This window comes from Haemorhous mexicanus (assembly GCF_027477595.1).
Source record: "Haemorhous mexicanus isolate bHaeMex1 chromosome 35 unlocalized genomic scaffold, bHaeMex1.pri SUPER_35_unloc_3, whole genome shotgun sequence".
Taxonomy (NCBI): Eukaryota; Metazoa; Chordata; class Aves; order Passeriformes; family Fringillidae; genus Haemorhous; species Haemorhous mexicanus.
Window position 1 is genome coordinate 5,672 of NW_026775989.1, and position 12,485 is coordinate 18,156.

The 12,485-nt window shown below is 64.9% G+C and overlaps 2 protein-coding genes across 2 annotated transcripts; one reads left to right on the top strand and one right to left on the bottom strand.

The window, feature by feature from the left end:
- Positions 1-965: 965 nt before the first annotated feature.
- LOC132322718 (testis-specific Y-encoded-like protein 4) lies at positions 966-4,148 on the top strand. Its single transcript, XM_059837422.1, has 7 exons — positions 966-2,653; positions 2,738-2,815; positions 2,890-3,001; positions 3,093-3,238; positions 3,324-3,400; positions 3,507-3,580; positions 3,736-4,148. Exons 1-7 carry the CDS (start codon positions 1,100-1,102, stop codon positions 3,816-3,818), a joined length of 2,124 nt encoding a protein of 707 aa, XP_059693405.1. The 5' UTR covers positions 966-1,099; the 3' UTR covers positions 3,819-4,148.
- A 1,010-nt stretch (positions 4,149-5,158) lies between these two features.
- On the bottom strand, positions 5,159-11,717 carry NAA10 (N-alpha-acetyltransferase 10, NatA catalytic subunit). Its single transcript, XM_059837424.1, is given in 10 exon segments — positions 5,159-5,629; positions 5,632-5,725; positions 6,476-6,505; positions 6,507-6,561; positions 6,664-6,708; positions 7,938-8,053; positions 9,970-10,015; positions 10,136-10,194; positions 11,176-11,274; positions 11,558-11,717. Coding segments are annotated over 10 exon segments (954 nt in total). The 5' UTR covers positions 11,579-11,717; the 3' UTR covers positions 5,159-5,240.
- Between the last annotated feature and the right edge of the window lie 768 nt (positions 11,718-12,485).

The window sequence follows — 12,485 nt, forward strand, 5'->3', positions numbered from 1 at the left end:
AGGCACTTGGGGGGTCCTGAATGTCCTGGGAGCAGGTGGGATGGGGGGTCTTGAGCCCCCTTGAAGAACTGCGGGGGGTCCTGGAAGCAGCTGGGGAGGGTCTTGAGCCCCCTAGGATGAAGTGGGGGGAGATCCTGAGTATCCTGTGAGCAGCTTGGGAGGGGGTCTTGAGCCCCCTTGAAGAACTGGAGGGGTCTTGAGTATCCTGGGAGCAGCTTGGGAGGGGGTCTTGAGCCCCCTAGGATGAAGTGGGGGGTGGTCCTAAGGCCCCTTGGAGGCACTTGGGGGGTCCTGAATGTCCTGGGAGCAGGTGGGATGGGGGGTCTTGAGCCCCCTAGGATGAAGTGGGGGGTGGTCCTAAGGCCCCTTGGAGGCACTTGGGGGGTCCTGAATGTCCTGGGAGCAGGTGGGATGGGGGGGTCTTGAGCCCCCTTGAAGAACTGGGGGGGGTCCTGAATATCCTGTGAGCAGCTTGGGGGGGTCCTGAGCCCCCTAGGATGAAGTGGGGGGTGGTCCTAAGGTCCCCTTGGGGGGGTCCCAGTCCCTCTGGGCTCCCTGTTGGGGAGGTGCTGTCCCCTATGACGTCCTCCTCCCCTCAGGTGACAGCAGCAGGGTGTGGACTCACTGTGGGGGGAATTTTGTCATCTCGGGATGTTCGCTCCTCCTGCAGTCCCTCAGTCCTTTGGGTGACATCGTGTGGGGGTCCCAGCCCCTCAGTGGGGGTCCCCACCAGCCCCCACAGGCCCTCAGCCCCTCAGGTAATGGGGGAGGGGGACAGCCCCTCTGAAGTCACTGTAGGAGGGTCCCAGTCCCTCAGGTGACATTGGGGGGGTCCCAGCCCCTCTATACTCACTGAGGAGGGGGGGAATTCCTGTCCCCTCACTGGGGGGGGGGGGTCCTGCCCACCCTCACGGTCTCTCAGTCCCTGAGGTGGGGGTCCCAGCCCCTCTATACTCACTGAGGTGAAAGAGAAATCTTGTCCCCTCTGGAACCCGCCCCCGCGGTCCCTCAGCCCCTGAGGGAGGGTCCCAGTCCCTCAGGTGACAGTGTGGGGGGGAACCTGTCCCCCTCCGGGAGGGTCCCGCTCCCTCAGCCCCTCATGGCGGGAAGGGGGCGGGGCTTCTCCCCTCACGGCGGGGCTCTCGCGCTGCCCGCACGTGCGCTCCTCGCGCCGCGCATGAGCGCGGCCACCCCCGAGCCCGCCAAAAGCAGCGCGCTCCCATTGGCCGCCCTTTTCCCGCCCGCCCCGCGTGACGGGCGTCGCCATGGCAACCGGCCAATGGGGCAGCGCGCGAGTGACGAGCGGGGTGGGCGGGGCCTCGGCGGCGGCGGCGGCGGCGCGCGCGCTTTTTCGGCCGCTGCTTCGGCCCTGGCGGGCGCCGGAGCCGCCGCCATGAGCGGGGCCGGGGCCGGGACAGAGAGACCGTCCCCGGCCAAGCTCCGCCGTCTGGACGAGCCCACCGGGACGGGCCCTACCGCCACCGTTAACCGCGGGGAGACGGCCAGTTCCCCCACCCCCGCCGGAGGTCGTGGTGAGGGCCGCAGCGCGCGCGCGCGGGGCGACGGGTCCGGGCATGCGCGGGGCGGCGGCGGCGGGGACGCGCGCGCGCCCCCTGGCGGCTTCCCGGAGATGGCGGATTTGGCCGGCGAGGGGCTGGAGACCCCCGGGAAGGGCACCGGAGAGGTCACGGCCAGCTCGGAGACCACCGAGGAGGCCAAGGAGGACCTGGAGAACATCAACGGATGCAAAGGGAGCCTGGAGAACACAAGTAGAGACTGCTCGGAGGAGGAAAAAGGGGGTTCGGAGACCACCCGAGAGGTCACAGGGGGGATGGAGACCACCAGTGAGGCCGTAGGGGACCTGGAGATTGCTGTGACACCCTCCTTGGAGAAGAACAAAGGTGTCCTGGAGACTCCCAAGGAATCCAAGGGAAGCCTGGAGACCGCCAGCCAGGCCACGGGTGGTCTGGAGAGCAGCAGGGAGGTCACGGGGAGCCTCGGGAGCACCAACGGGCGCAAAGGGAGCCTGGAGACGGCCGTCACTCGCTGCTTGGAGCAAGGCAGAAGGAGCAAAGGGGGCCTGGAGACCACCACCACCAAGGTCCTGGGGAGTGTGGAGAGCGATGCTTCTGCTGGTGGGGAGCTGAAGAGCACCAGCAGGCGAAAGGCAAAGACCCCTGCGAGGCCCAGGGCGAGCGTAGAGACTGCCAGCACCCAGAGCTCGGAGTGGGAGAGAGGCAGGGAGGGTTTGGAGGCCACCAGAGAAGACACAGGAAGCTCAGAGACCACCATGACCGGCCACAGAGAGCAGAAAGGAGTGGTGGAGTTCACCGAGGAGGGCCTGGAGCCCACGGCCTGCGTGGGGCAGAGCCGGGGTGGCCCCGGGCTCCCGGATCTCACGGGGGTCCCGGCGGCCGAGGAGAGCGCGGTGATCTCCCTGGATGAGGACGAGGAGGAGGAGGAGGAGCGGGACGAAGGCCCGGCGCGGTACCTGGCGGCGCTGGAGGCCGTGCAGCTGGAGCTGGAGGCCGTGGAGGAGGAGGCCGCCCGAGCCTTCCGCCGCCTGCGCGCCCGCTTCTGCCTCCGCCGCCGGCCGCACCTGCAGCGCCGCAACCGCCTCATCCAGCACATCCCCGGCTTCTGGGTCACTGCTGTATCCTTGTGGGGGCAGTTTTGGGCTGGGGGGAGGCTCGGGGGAACTTCCAGATCTTTCCTTGACGCCCCCTCCCACGGCCAGTTCCTGAACCACCCGCAGCTCTCGGCCATGATCAGTGACCGCGACGAGGACGCGCTGAGCTACATGACGAGTTTGCAGGTGGCTGGAGGGTTTTGGGAGGGGGGTTTGGGGTTGTGTGACCCCCCCCAGAGGTGACACAGCTGGGTCTGCAGGTGGAGGAGTTCGGGCAGAGCCGCCCTGGGTGCCGGATCCGGTTCTTCTTCAGCGTCAACCCCTATTTCCAGAACGACGTCGTGGCCAAGGAGTTCGTGCGTGGCCCCTCCGGTGGGTGTCGGGGGGGAACCCCCACTTCCGGCTCAAGGAGGGGGTCTGGGGGCTCCAGAGTGACCTCGCCGTGTGTTGTCCCTCCTCTCAGGTCACCTGGTGTCCCACTCGACCCCCATCCGGTGGTGGCAGGGGCAGGACCCCCGGTCCCGTCCCCACAAGGGACCCCCGGCCCCTCGGAGCTTCTTTGCTTGGTTTGGGGATCACAGCTTCCCTGCAGGGGACCGTGTGGCTGAGGTGAGCCCAGTGCTCCCAGTTCCGCCTCCCAGTGCTCCCAGTAACCCCCCCTGACCCCCCTCCCCATCTCCTCCCCCCCACCCAGATCATCAAGGAGGAGCTTTGGCCCAACCCTCTCCAGTTCTACCTGCTGGGGGAGGGCGCCGAGGGACCCCCTGACAGGTGAGCTGCACCCTGGGGGGGGGTCTGGGGGTGGGGAGGGGGTCACAAGAGGAGGGAACCCCAAATTTCCACCCCCCCCCCCCCCCCATTAACGCCCCCTCCCCAGTGAGAGCGGCGAGGACTGCGTGGTGATCCTGGATGATGATGAGGACGTGCAGGAGATCCCAGATGATGGGGATGGTAAGTGATCCCCCGCCCTCAACCTGGGGACACCCCAAAACTGGGGAGGGGGACACCAAAACTCCTCCCCTGAGGAAATTGGGGGGGCTGAGACCACCCCCAGAGTCCTCTTGGGAGTAGGAGCTGATTTTGTGCCCCCCCAATCCCCCCTCCAGGCAGTGGCGTGGAAGAGATCCTGACAGAGGAGCCCCCCAACCCCCCTGTGGGACAGAAAGACCCCAACAGGGGCAGAATTTAATTGGGGGGGGGATTTGAGGGTGCTGAACCTCTCCACCCCCCCGGCATTGCGGGTAATGAGGGGCTGGGGGCCCCCAACACAGCTCAGGGTGTTCGAAGGCCTTTCACCCCCCTGCCCCCCTCTGGGGACCCCCAATCTCCATCACCTGGGGGGGGTGGGGAGGGGTCGTCCCCCTAAATCCCTCCCCCACACCCACCCACCACACACAAGGGGGAGAAAACACAACCAGTTCCTGACCATTTTTTTGTACATTTTGGGTTTAAAAAACTTGTAAAGTTTTCCTTTTTATATCTAAAAATATATTATAATAAAGAGAAAGTTTTTAACAGATTCACAGGGACCCCGAGGCATTTGGGGGGGGGGGGATTTTTACTCCCCTGGGTCATTCCCCATCCTCACCTGCTGCAGGTGCTGGGCTGGGGGGGGGGGAAGAGAGACCCCCAAAATGTCGGGGACCCCCACGAGTGACCCCCCAGCACCACAAAGAGGGGGAGGCACCCACATCGAGCCACCCCCACCCCAACAGAACCGGTTCTCCCCCTCAGACACCCCCCGGATCCGCTGCCGGTACCCCTAAAACCCCTCCCAGTGCAAGACCCCCCCTTCCCCCCCCCCCCCCCCCGATGCATGTGACGTCATTCCCGTTACCGGTGCTCCACGACCCCCCCTCAATTCCCGGTATCTCCCAGAACTTGCGATGAAGTCTCCCCCTCATCCCCACCGGTCCCGGTGCTCTCCCCTGTTTCCATCTTGGTCCCGGTGCCTCCAGCCCCCGGTTCCGGATCCCCCCTCATTTCCAGCCCGTTCCCGGTGTCCCGGCCTCGCTCCGGTCCTGGTCCCGCTGTCCCGGTCTCACTCCGGTCCCGATCCCGGTGTCCCACCCTCGCTCCGGTCCGGTCCCGATCCCACTCCCGGTCCCGCTCTCCCGGCCTCGCTCCGATCCCGCTGTCCCAGCCTGACTCCGGTCCCGATCCCGTTCCTGGCCCCGGTCCCGCTGCCCCGGCCTCGCTCCGGTCCCGGTCCCGATCCCGGTGTCCCACCCTCGCTTCGGTCCGGTCCCGATCCCACTCCCGGTCCCGCTCTCCCGGCCTCGCTCCGATCCCGCTGTCCCAGCCTGACTCCGGTCCCGATCCCGTTCCTCGCCCCGGTCCCGCTGCCCCGGCCTCGCTCCGGTCCCGGTCCCGCTGTCCCACCCTCTCTCCGATCCCGTTCCCGGTGTCCCAGGCCTGGCTCCGGTCCCGGTCCCGGTCCCGGTCCCGGTCTCCGCCCGCCCCATCAGCCCCGCCTGCTCCTCCCCGCCCTCCCGCAAGGGGGGCGCCATAACCGCGCGTCTCCACCAATCAGCGAGCAGCTTTTCGTGCTGGCCGCGCCCCCACCAATCAGCAGGCGGGACATCCGCATAGGCCACGCCCTCACGGAAATTCAACACCAGCAGCGAGGGCGTGGCCAAGATAAGCCCCGCCCACAGCGCTTTGCCCTTTTTGGGGAGGGGGCCGCAGACAGAGACAGAGCCGAGCCTGGAGACTGAGGGGCTTTACTGCCCCCCCACCAGCACCAAGGGGGTCCCCGGGGGGCTCCCAGGGGTTTTGGGGGGACTCCCGGGGGTCCCGGAGATTTTGGGGAGGCTCCCGGGGGGTCCCGGAGATTTTGGGGGGGCTCCCGGGGGGTCCCTAGGAGGCGGAGTCGGGAGGCCTCGGAGCTGTCCTTGACGTCGGTGCTCTCGGTGGTCTCGCTGACCTCGCTGAGGTCTTTGCTGTCGCCCCCCCCCGTCCTCGTGGGGTTGGGGGGCACCCGTGGGGGGGTTCGTGGGGGTCCCCCCCCGAGCCGCAGACCCCATCCCCAGCTCGGGGGGGCTCGCTGGGGGCCGGGGGTCGGCCCCGCTCCTTCTGCTCCACCTGCTTCCTCAGCTGGGGGGGGCAGAGAGGGGGGGTTACACTGGGGGGGGTCCTGAAAGCCCCCCCAGGAGCGGTTTTGGGGGTCCCAGGGCGGATGGAGAAGGTTTTGGGGGGGTCCTAGAGTGAGTAGAGCCCCCCCAGGAGGGTTTCTGGGGTCCCTAGAAGCCCCCTAGGATGGTTTTGGGGGTCTCAGGTGGGTAGAAGCCCCCCCAGGAGGGATTTTGGGGGGTCCCAGGGTTGTGGGGAGCTTTTTTGGGGGGTCCCAGGTGGGGATGGGGAAGATTTTGGGGGTCCCAGGGTTGTAGGGAGGTTTTTTGGGGGTCCCAGGGTTGTGGGGAGGATTTGGGGGGGTCCCAGGATTGTAAGGAGGATTTGGGGGGTCCCCAGATTTGTGGGGAGGTTTTTGGGGGGTCCCAGATTTGTGAGGAGGTTTTTGGGGGTCCCAGATTTGTGAGGAAGTTTTTGGGGGTCCCAGGGTTGTGAGGAGGGTTTTGGGGGTCCCAGGGTTGTGGGGAGGATTTGGGGGGTCCCAGATTTGTGAGGAGGTTTTTGGGGGTCCCAAGGTTGTGAGGAGGATTTGGGGGGTCCCAGATTTGTGAGGGAGGTTTTTGGGGGGTCCCAAGGTTGTGAGGAGGATTTGGGGGGGTCCCAGATTTGTGAGGAGGTTTTTGGGGGTCCCAGGGTTGTGAGGAGGTTTTTGGGGGTCCCAGGGTTGTGAGGAGGATTTGGGGGGTCCCCGGATTTGTGGGGAGGGGGCTGCACCTCCTCTGCCATCTGGCTCAGGTCCCGTTTTCATGGCGTAGGCGTCCTCGCCATCCGCGTAGTACTTGGGCTCCACCTCGCTGATCCTGGGGGTTGGGTGGGAAATTTGGGGAGGGGGTCCTGACCCAAACCCCCCCAAATTCCTCCTGCAGCCCCCCCCAGACCCTCCCCAAAGCCCCCAGACTCACTGGAAGTTGAGGGTGTTGGAGTAGAGGTGCAGCGCTGCCCGGTTGCTGCCAAGGACAAATTTGGGGAGGGGGAGGGGTGTTAATTTTGGGGTGCTCCTGGGGGGATTTTGGGGTCACCTGAGGGGTTTGGGGTCACCTGAGGGGTTTTGGGGGGGTCCTTGAAGGGTCTTGAGGTCACCTGAGGGGTTTGGGGGGGGTCCTTGAGGGGTTTGGGATCACCTGAGGGGTTTTGGGGTCACCTGAGGGGTTTGGGGGGTTCCTTGAGGGGTTTGAGGGGGTCTTTGAGGGGTTTTGGGGTCACCTGAGGGGTTTGGGGGGTCCTTGAGGGGTTTGAGGGGGTCCTTGAGAGTTTTGGGGTCACCTGAGGGGTTTGGGGGGTTCCTTGAGGGGTTTGAGGGGGTCTTTGAGGGGTTTTGGGGCCACCTGAGGGGTTGGGGGGGGTCCTTGAGGGGTTTGGGATCACCTGAGGGGTTTTGGGGTCACCTGAGGGGTTTGGGGGGGTCCTTGAGGGGTTTGAGGGGGTCCTTGTGGGGTTTTGGGGTCACCTGAGGGGTTGGGGGGCTCTTGTGAGGGGTTTGGGGGGGGGTCCTGGGGGGTTTTTGGGGGATCCCAGCCCATTCTGGGGTTCCCTGGGGTTTTTTTTGGGTCCCCTGTGGGTTTTTGGGGTCCCCTGGGGTTTTTGGGGTCCCCCCCGGGATTTTTGGGGTCCCCTGGGGTATTTTGGGGGTGCCCAGGGATTTCTGGGGTCCCCTGGAGTTTTTGGGGTATCCTGAGGGTTTTGGGGTCCCCTGGGGGTTTTTGGGGTCCCCCCAGGGGTTTCTGGGTCCCATGGAGTACTTTAGGGGTCCCCCGGGATTTTTGGGGTCCCATGGGGTATTTTAGGGGTGCCCCAGGGTTTTTGGGGTCCCATGGGATATTTTAGGGGTGCCCCAGGGTTTTTGGGGTTCCCAGGGGGTTTTGGGGTCTAGTGGGGTATTTTAGGGGTGCCCTGGGGGTTTTTGGGGTCCCATGGGATATTTTAGGGGTGCCCCAGGGTTTTTGGGGTTCCCAGGGGGTTTTGGGGTCCCCTAGGGTATTTTAGGGGTCCCCCCCGGGATTTTTGGGGTCCCATGGGGTATTTTAGGGGTCCCCCGGGATTTTGGGGGTCCCCCCCAGGATTTCTGGGGTACCCCCCCGGGATTTCTGGGGTCTCCCCGGGTTTTTTGGGTCCCCCCGGTGTTTCTGGGGTCCCCCCGGGGTATTTTAGGGGTGCCCCCGGGGTTTTGGGGTCCCACCTCTTGCGCACGTGCAGGGAGACGTATTTGGCGTTGAAGTTCTCGATCATGGCCCGGCTGGCCTGGTCCATCAGCTTCTGCGCCAGCCCCAGGCGCCGGTGGGAGCGCTTCACCGCCTGGGGACCCCAAAATGGGATGGGGGACCCCCGAAACCGGATTGGGGACCCCCGAAACCGGATTGGGGACCCCCGAAACCGGATTGGGGACCCCCGAAACCGGATTGGGGAGCCCGAAAATGGGATGGGGGAGCCCCAAAATGGGATGGGGGAGCCCAAAACCGGATGGGGGACCCCGAAACCGGATTGGGGACCCCAAAATGGGATAGGGGAGCCCGAAAATGGGATGGGGGAGCCCCAAAATGGGATGGGGGAGCCCAAAACCGGATGGGGGACCCCGAAACCAGATTGGGACCCCCAAAACCGGATAGGGGAGCCCGAAAATGGGATGGGGGACCCCCAAAATGGGATTGGGGACCCCCAAAATGGGATGGGGGAGCCCGAAAATGGGAAGGGGGACACCGAAAACGGGACTGGGGAACCCAAAATGGGATTGGGAGCCGCAAAACCGGATTGGGAGCCCCAAAACGGGATGGGGGACCCGAAAATGGGATTGGGGACACCGAAAATGGGATTGGGGACACCGAAAATGGGATGGGGGACACCCAAAACCGGATAGGGGGACCCCCAGAACTGGATTGGGGACCCCCAAAATGGGATAGGGGACCCGAAAACCGGATTGGGGAGCCCGAAAATGGGATGGGGGACACTGAAAATGGGACTGGGGACCCCCAAAATGGGATGGGGGAGCCCCAAAATGGGATTGGGACCCCCAAAATGGGATTGGGGACCCCCAAAACCAGACTGGGGACCCAAAAATGGGATTGGAGACACCAAAAATGGGATGGGGGAGCCCAAAACCAGATTGGGGACCCCCAAAATGGGATAGGCGACACCGAAAATGGGATGGGGACCCCCAAAACGGGATTGGGGACCCCCAAACCGGATTGGGACCCCCAAAACCGGATTTGGGACCCCCAAAATGGGATGGGGGGACCCCAAAACTGGATTGGGGACCCCGAAACCTGATTGGGACCCCCAGAATGGGATGGGGGACCCCCAAAATGGGATGGGGGACCCCCTAAAACCGGATTGGGGACCACCAAAATGGGATGAGGGACCCCCAAAACCGGATTGGGGACTCCCAAAACCGGATTTGGGAGCCCCAAAATGTGACTGGGGACCCCAAAACCGGATTGGGGACCCCCAGAATGGGATGGGGGACCCCCAAAATGGGATGGGGGACCCCCAGAACGGGATTGGGGAGCCCAAAATGGGATGGGGGAGCCCGAAAATGGGATGGGGGAGCCCCAAAATGGGATTGGGGACACCAAAAATGGGATGGGGGAGCCCCAAAACCGGATGGGGGACCCTCAAAATGGATTGGGGACACGAAAATGGGATGGGGACCCCAAAATGGGATTGGGGAACCCAAAAATGGGATGGGGACCCCCAAAACCGGATTGGGGACACTGAAAAGGGGATTGGGGAACCCGAAAATGGGATTGGGGAACCCGAAAATAGGATGGGGGAGCCCGAAAATGGATGGGGGAGCCCGAAAAATTCCACAGGACCCCTTCAGGACCCCCCAAACCCACCCCAGATCCCCCCAAAACCCCTCCAGGACCCCCAGACCCCTCCAGGACTCCTATAACCCACCCCAAACCCCTCCAGACCCCCCAACCCACCCAAGACCCCCCAAACTCCTCCAAGAGCCCCCCCCAAACCCCTCCAGGACCCCCCCACAAACCCCCCCCAAACCCCTCCAGGACCCCCCCAAACCCACCCCAGACCCCCCCAAACCCCTCCAGGACCCCCCAAACCCACCCCAAACCCCTCCAGGACCCCCCCAAGCCCCCCCCAAACCCCTCCAGGACCCCCCAAACCCACCCCAGACCCCCCCAAACCCCTCCAGGACCCCCCCAAACTCCCCCAAACCCCTCCAGGACCCCCCCAAGCCCCCAGCCCCCCCTCACCAGGGAGGTGATGTGACCGTGGGGGACATCATCGGGGTCTTCCTCCCTGCAGGTGCACACGGGGGGGGTGAGACCCCCCCCCAAAATCCCCCCGGGGACCCCCCCAAAGGGCGGGGGGAGGGTGGGGGGGGGGGAGGGGGGGGTGGGGGAGGGGTCCCTCACTCACATCTTGGCCAGGACGTAACCAACGATCTTCCCGTTCTCATCCTCGGCGATGTAAGAGAGCTGGGACAGGTGAGGGGACAGGTGAGAGTGGGGACAGGTGGGGGGACAGGTGAGACTGGGGACAGGTGAGGGGACAGGTGAGATTGGGGGGGACAGGTGAGGGGACAGGTGAGGGGACAGATGGGGGGACAGGTGAGTCTGGGGGGGGACAGGTGAGACTGGTGGACAGGTGAGACTGGGGGGGACAGGTGAGGTGACAGGTAGGGGGACAGGTGAGTCTGGGGGGGACAGGTGAGAGTGGGGACAGGTGAGGGGACAGGTGAGACTGGGGGGGACAGGTGGGGGGGACAAATGAGACTGGGGACAGATGAGACTGGGGGGAACAGGTGAGACTGGGGACAGGTGAGGGGACAGGTGAGATTGGGGGAACAGGTGAGACTGGGGACAGGTGAGGGGACAGGTGAGATGGGGGGACAGGTGAGACTGGGGGGGACAGGTGAGGGGACAGGTGAGATGTGGGGGGACAGGTGGGGGGGACAGGTGAGACTGGGGACAGGTAAGGGAACAGGTGAGATTGGGGGGGACAGGTAGGGGGACAGGTGAGATTGGGGACAAGTGAGACTGGAGGAGGGACAGGTGAGATGGGGAGGACAAGTGAGATTGGGGGGGACAGGTGAGACTGGGGACAGGTGAGACTGGGGGGGACGGGTGAGAGTGGGGGAGGACAGGTGAGATTGGGGGGGACAGGTGGGGGGGACAGATGAGACTGGGGACAGGTGAGACTGGAGGAGGGACAGGTAAGATGGGGGGGACAGGTAGGGGGACAGGTGAGATTGGGGGGGACAGGTGAGACTGGGGACAGGTGAGACTGGGGGGGGGCTTCCAGGGGTGCAAATTCAGGGCCCCAGGTGTGCCAAGGAGAGATCCAGGTGTTCGGGGGGGGAGGGGGTTAAATCCCGGTGTCCCGAGGGTTAAATCCCGGTGTCCCGAGGGTTAAATCCCGGTGTCCCGGTGCACCGGGGGGCGGATCCAGAGCCACACCTGAGGCCAGGAGAGGCCGTGGTAGAAGTAATATTTCATCTGATAGTTCTCGGGCAGGCAGAGCAGGTTGCAGTGCTGCATGTTCATCAGGTCCTCGGGCTGCCGGGAGGAACCGGAGAACCGGGGGAGTCAGCCCGGAACCGGCCCCGGTGCTCCGCGATACCGGGAGGGGCGCTCAGAGCCTCGTCCAAGCACGGGATCCACCTCAGAGCCGTCAAACGGCACCGAGATCTCCTCAGAGCCCCCCTCAGAGCCCGGTACCGCTCCCCAAATCCCGGTGTTCCCCTCACACCTCCCGCCACGGCCCGGTATCACCGGCAGATCCCTCCCTGGTGCCCGGTTCTCCCTGGCCGTGCCTCCCTGCCCCTCGCGGGCCGCCCACCCGCGCGTTCCGGATGTTCATGGCTGCGGTTTCCCGTTCCCGGTCGCGTTTCCCGCTCCCGGTTCCGCTCCCGGTTCCGGCGCCGCTCCCGGTCCCCTCACGAGCCGCTTCCGCCGGAAGTTCCTCTCTGACCAATCAGCGACGAGCCCGCCCACCCGTTATCCCGCCGTATTGACAGGCGTTTCATCCAATCAGCGAGCTGTGAGAGGCACCAAGCCCCGCCCCGCTGTCCTCTTTGCCCTCAGCCAATCAGCGGCGAGTTCCGCGCGTGCCCCGGCGTGCGCGGGATTTTTGGCCCCACCCCCCGTCGACCAATCACGTCTGGTTGTCCTGATGATTGACAGCAACAGCAGCCAATATGAAGAGACGGGAGGCGGGGCTCGCAGGCCGCGTGGGCGAACACGCTTTATTGCCGTGGGGGAGGGGCTGGGGGCTGGACGGGAGGGGGGGACTCAAGGGGGTCCCCAAACTTGGGGGGGGGGGGGGCTCAGGATGGACCCCCCCACACCTGAGCAGGGCTTTCCCACATCCCTGAGCGTCCTCATGGCCAAAATCCCGGGGTTTGTCCCCAAATCCCCCCGGGGTTCCCCAAATCCCCCCCGGGTGTCCTCATTTTTGGGGGGTGTGGGGCGTTGTGTTCACCCGGGGGGGGGACAAAATTCAGGGGATCCCTCAATTCCGGTGCTCCCCCAAATTCCGGGGCTCCCCCAATTCCACGGCTCCCCCAAATCCTGGGGCTCCCCCAAATTTCGGGGCTCCCCCAAACTTTCTCCTCCAAATCCCGGGACATCCTGGAGCATCCCCTGCGATCCTCTCCGTCCTCTCTCCCCCACCACTAAAATTCCGCAGCTCCCCCGAATTTTCTCCTCCAAATTTCGGTGCTCCCCAAAATTTCGGGACTCCCAAAATTCTGGTGCTCCCCAAATTC

What these genes read in the sequence shown, in the direction of transcription:
- LOC132322718 (XM_059837422.1), top strand. Translation starts at nt 1,100, where the DNA reads ATGGCGGGAAGGGGGCGGGGCTTCTCCCCTCACGGCGGGGCTCTCGCG. An exon ending in GCTACATGACGAGTTTGCAG is followed by an intron (nt 2,816 to 2,889) that starts GTGGCTGGAGGG and finishes CTGGGTCTGCAG; the next exon opens with GTGGAGGAGTTCGGGCAGAG. An exon ending in GTTCGTGCGTGGCCCCTCCG is followed by an intron (nt 3,002 to 3,092) that starts GTGGGTGTCGGG and finishes CCCTCCTCTCAG; the next exon opens with GTCACCTGGTGTCCCACTCG.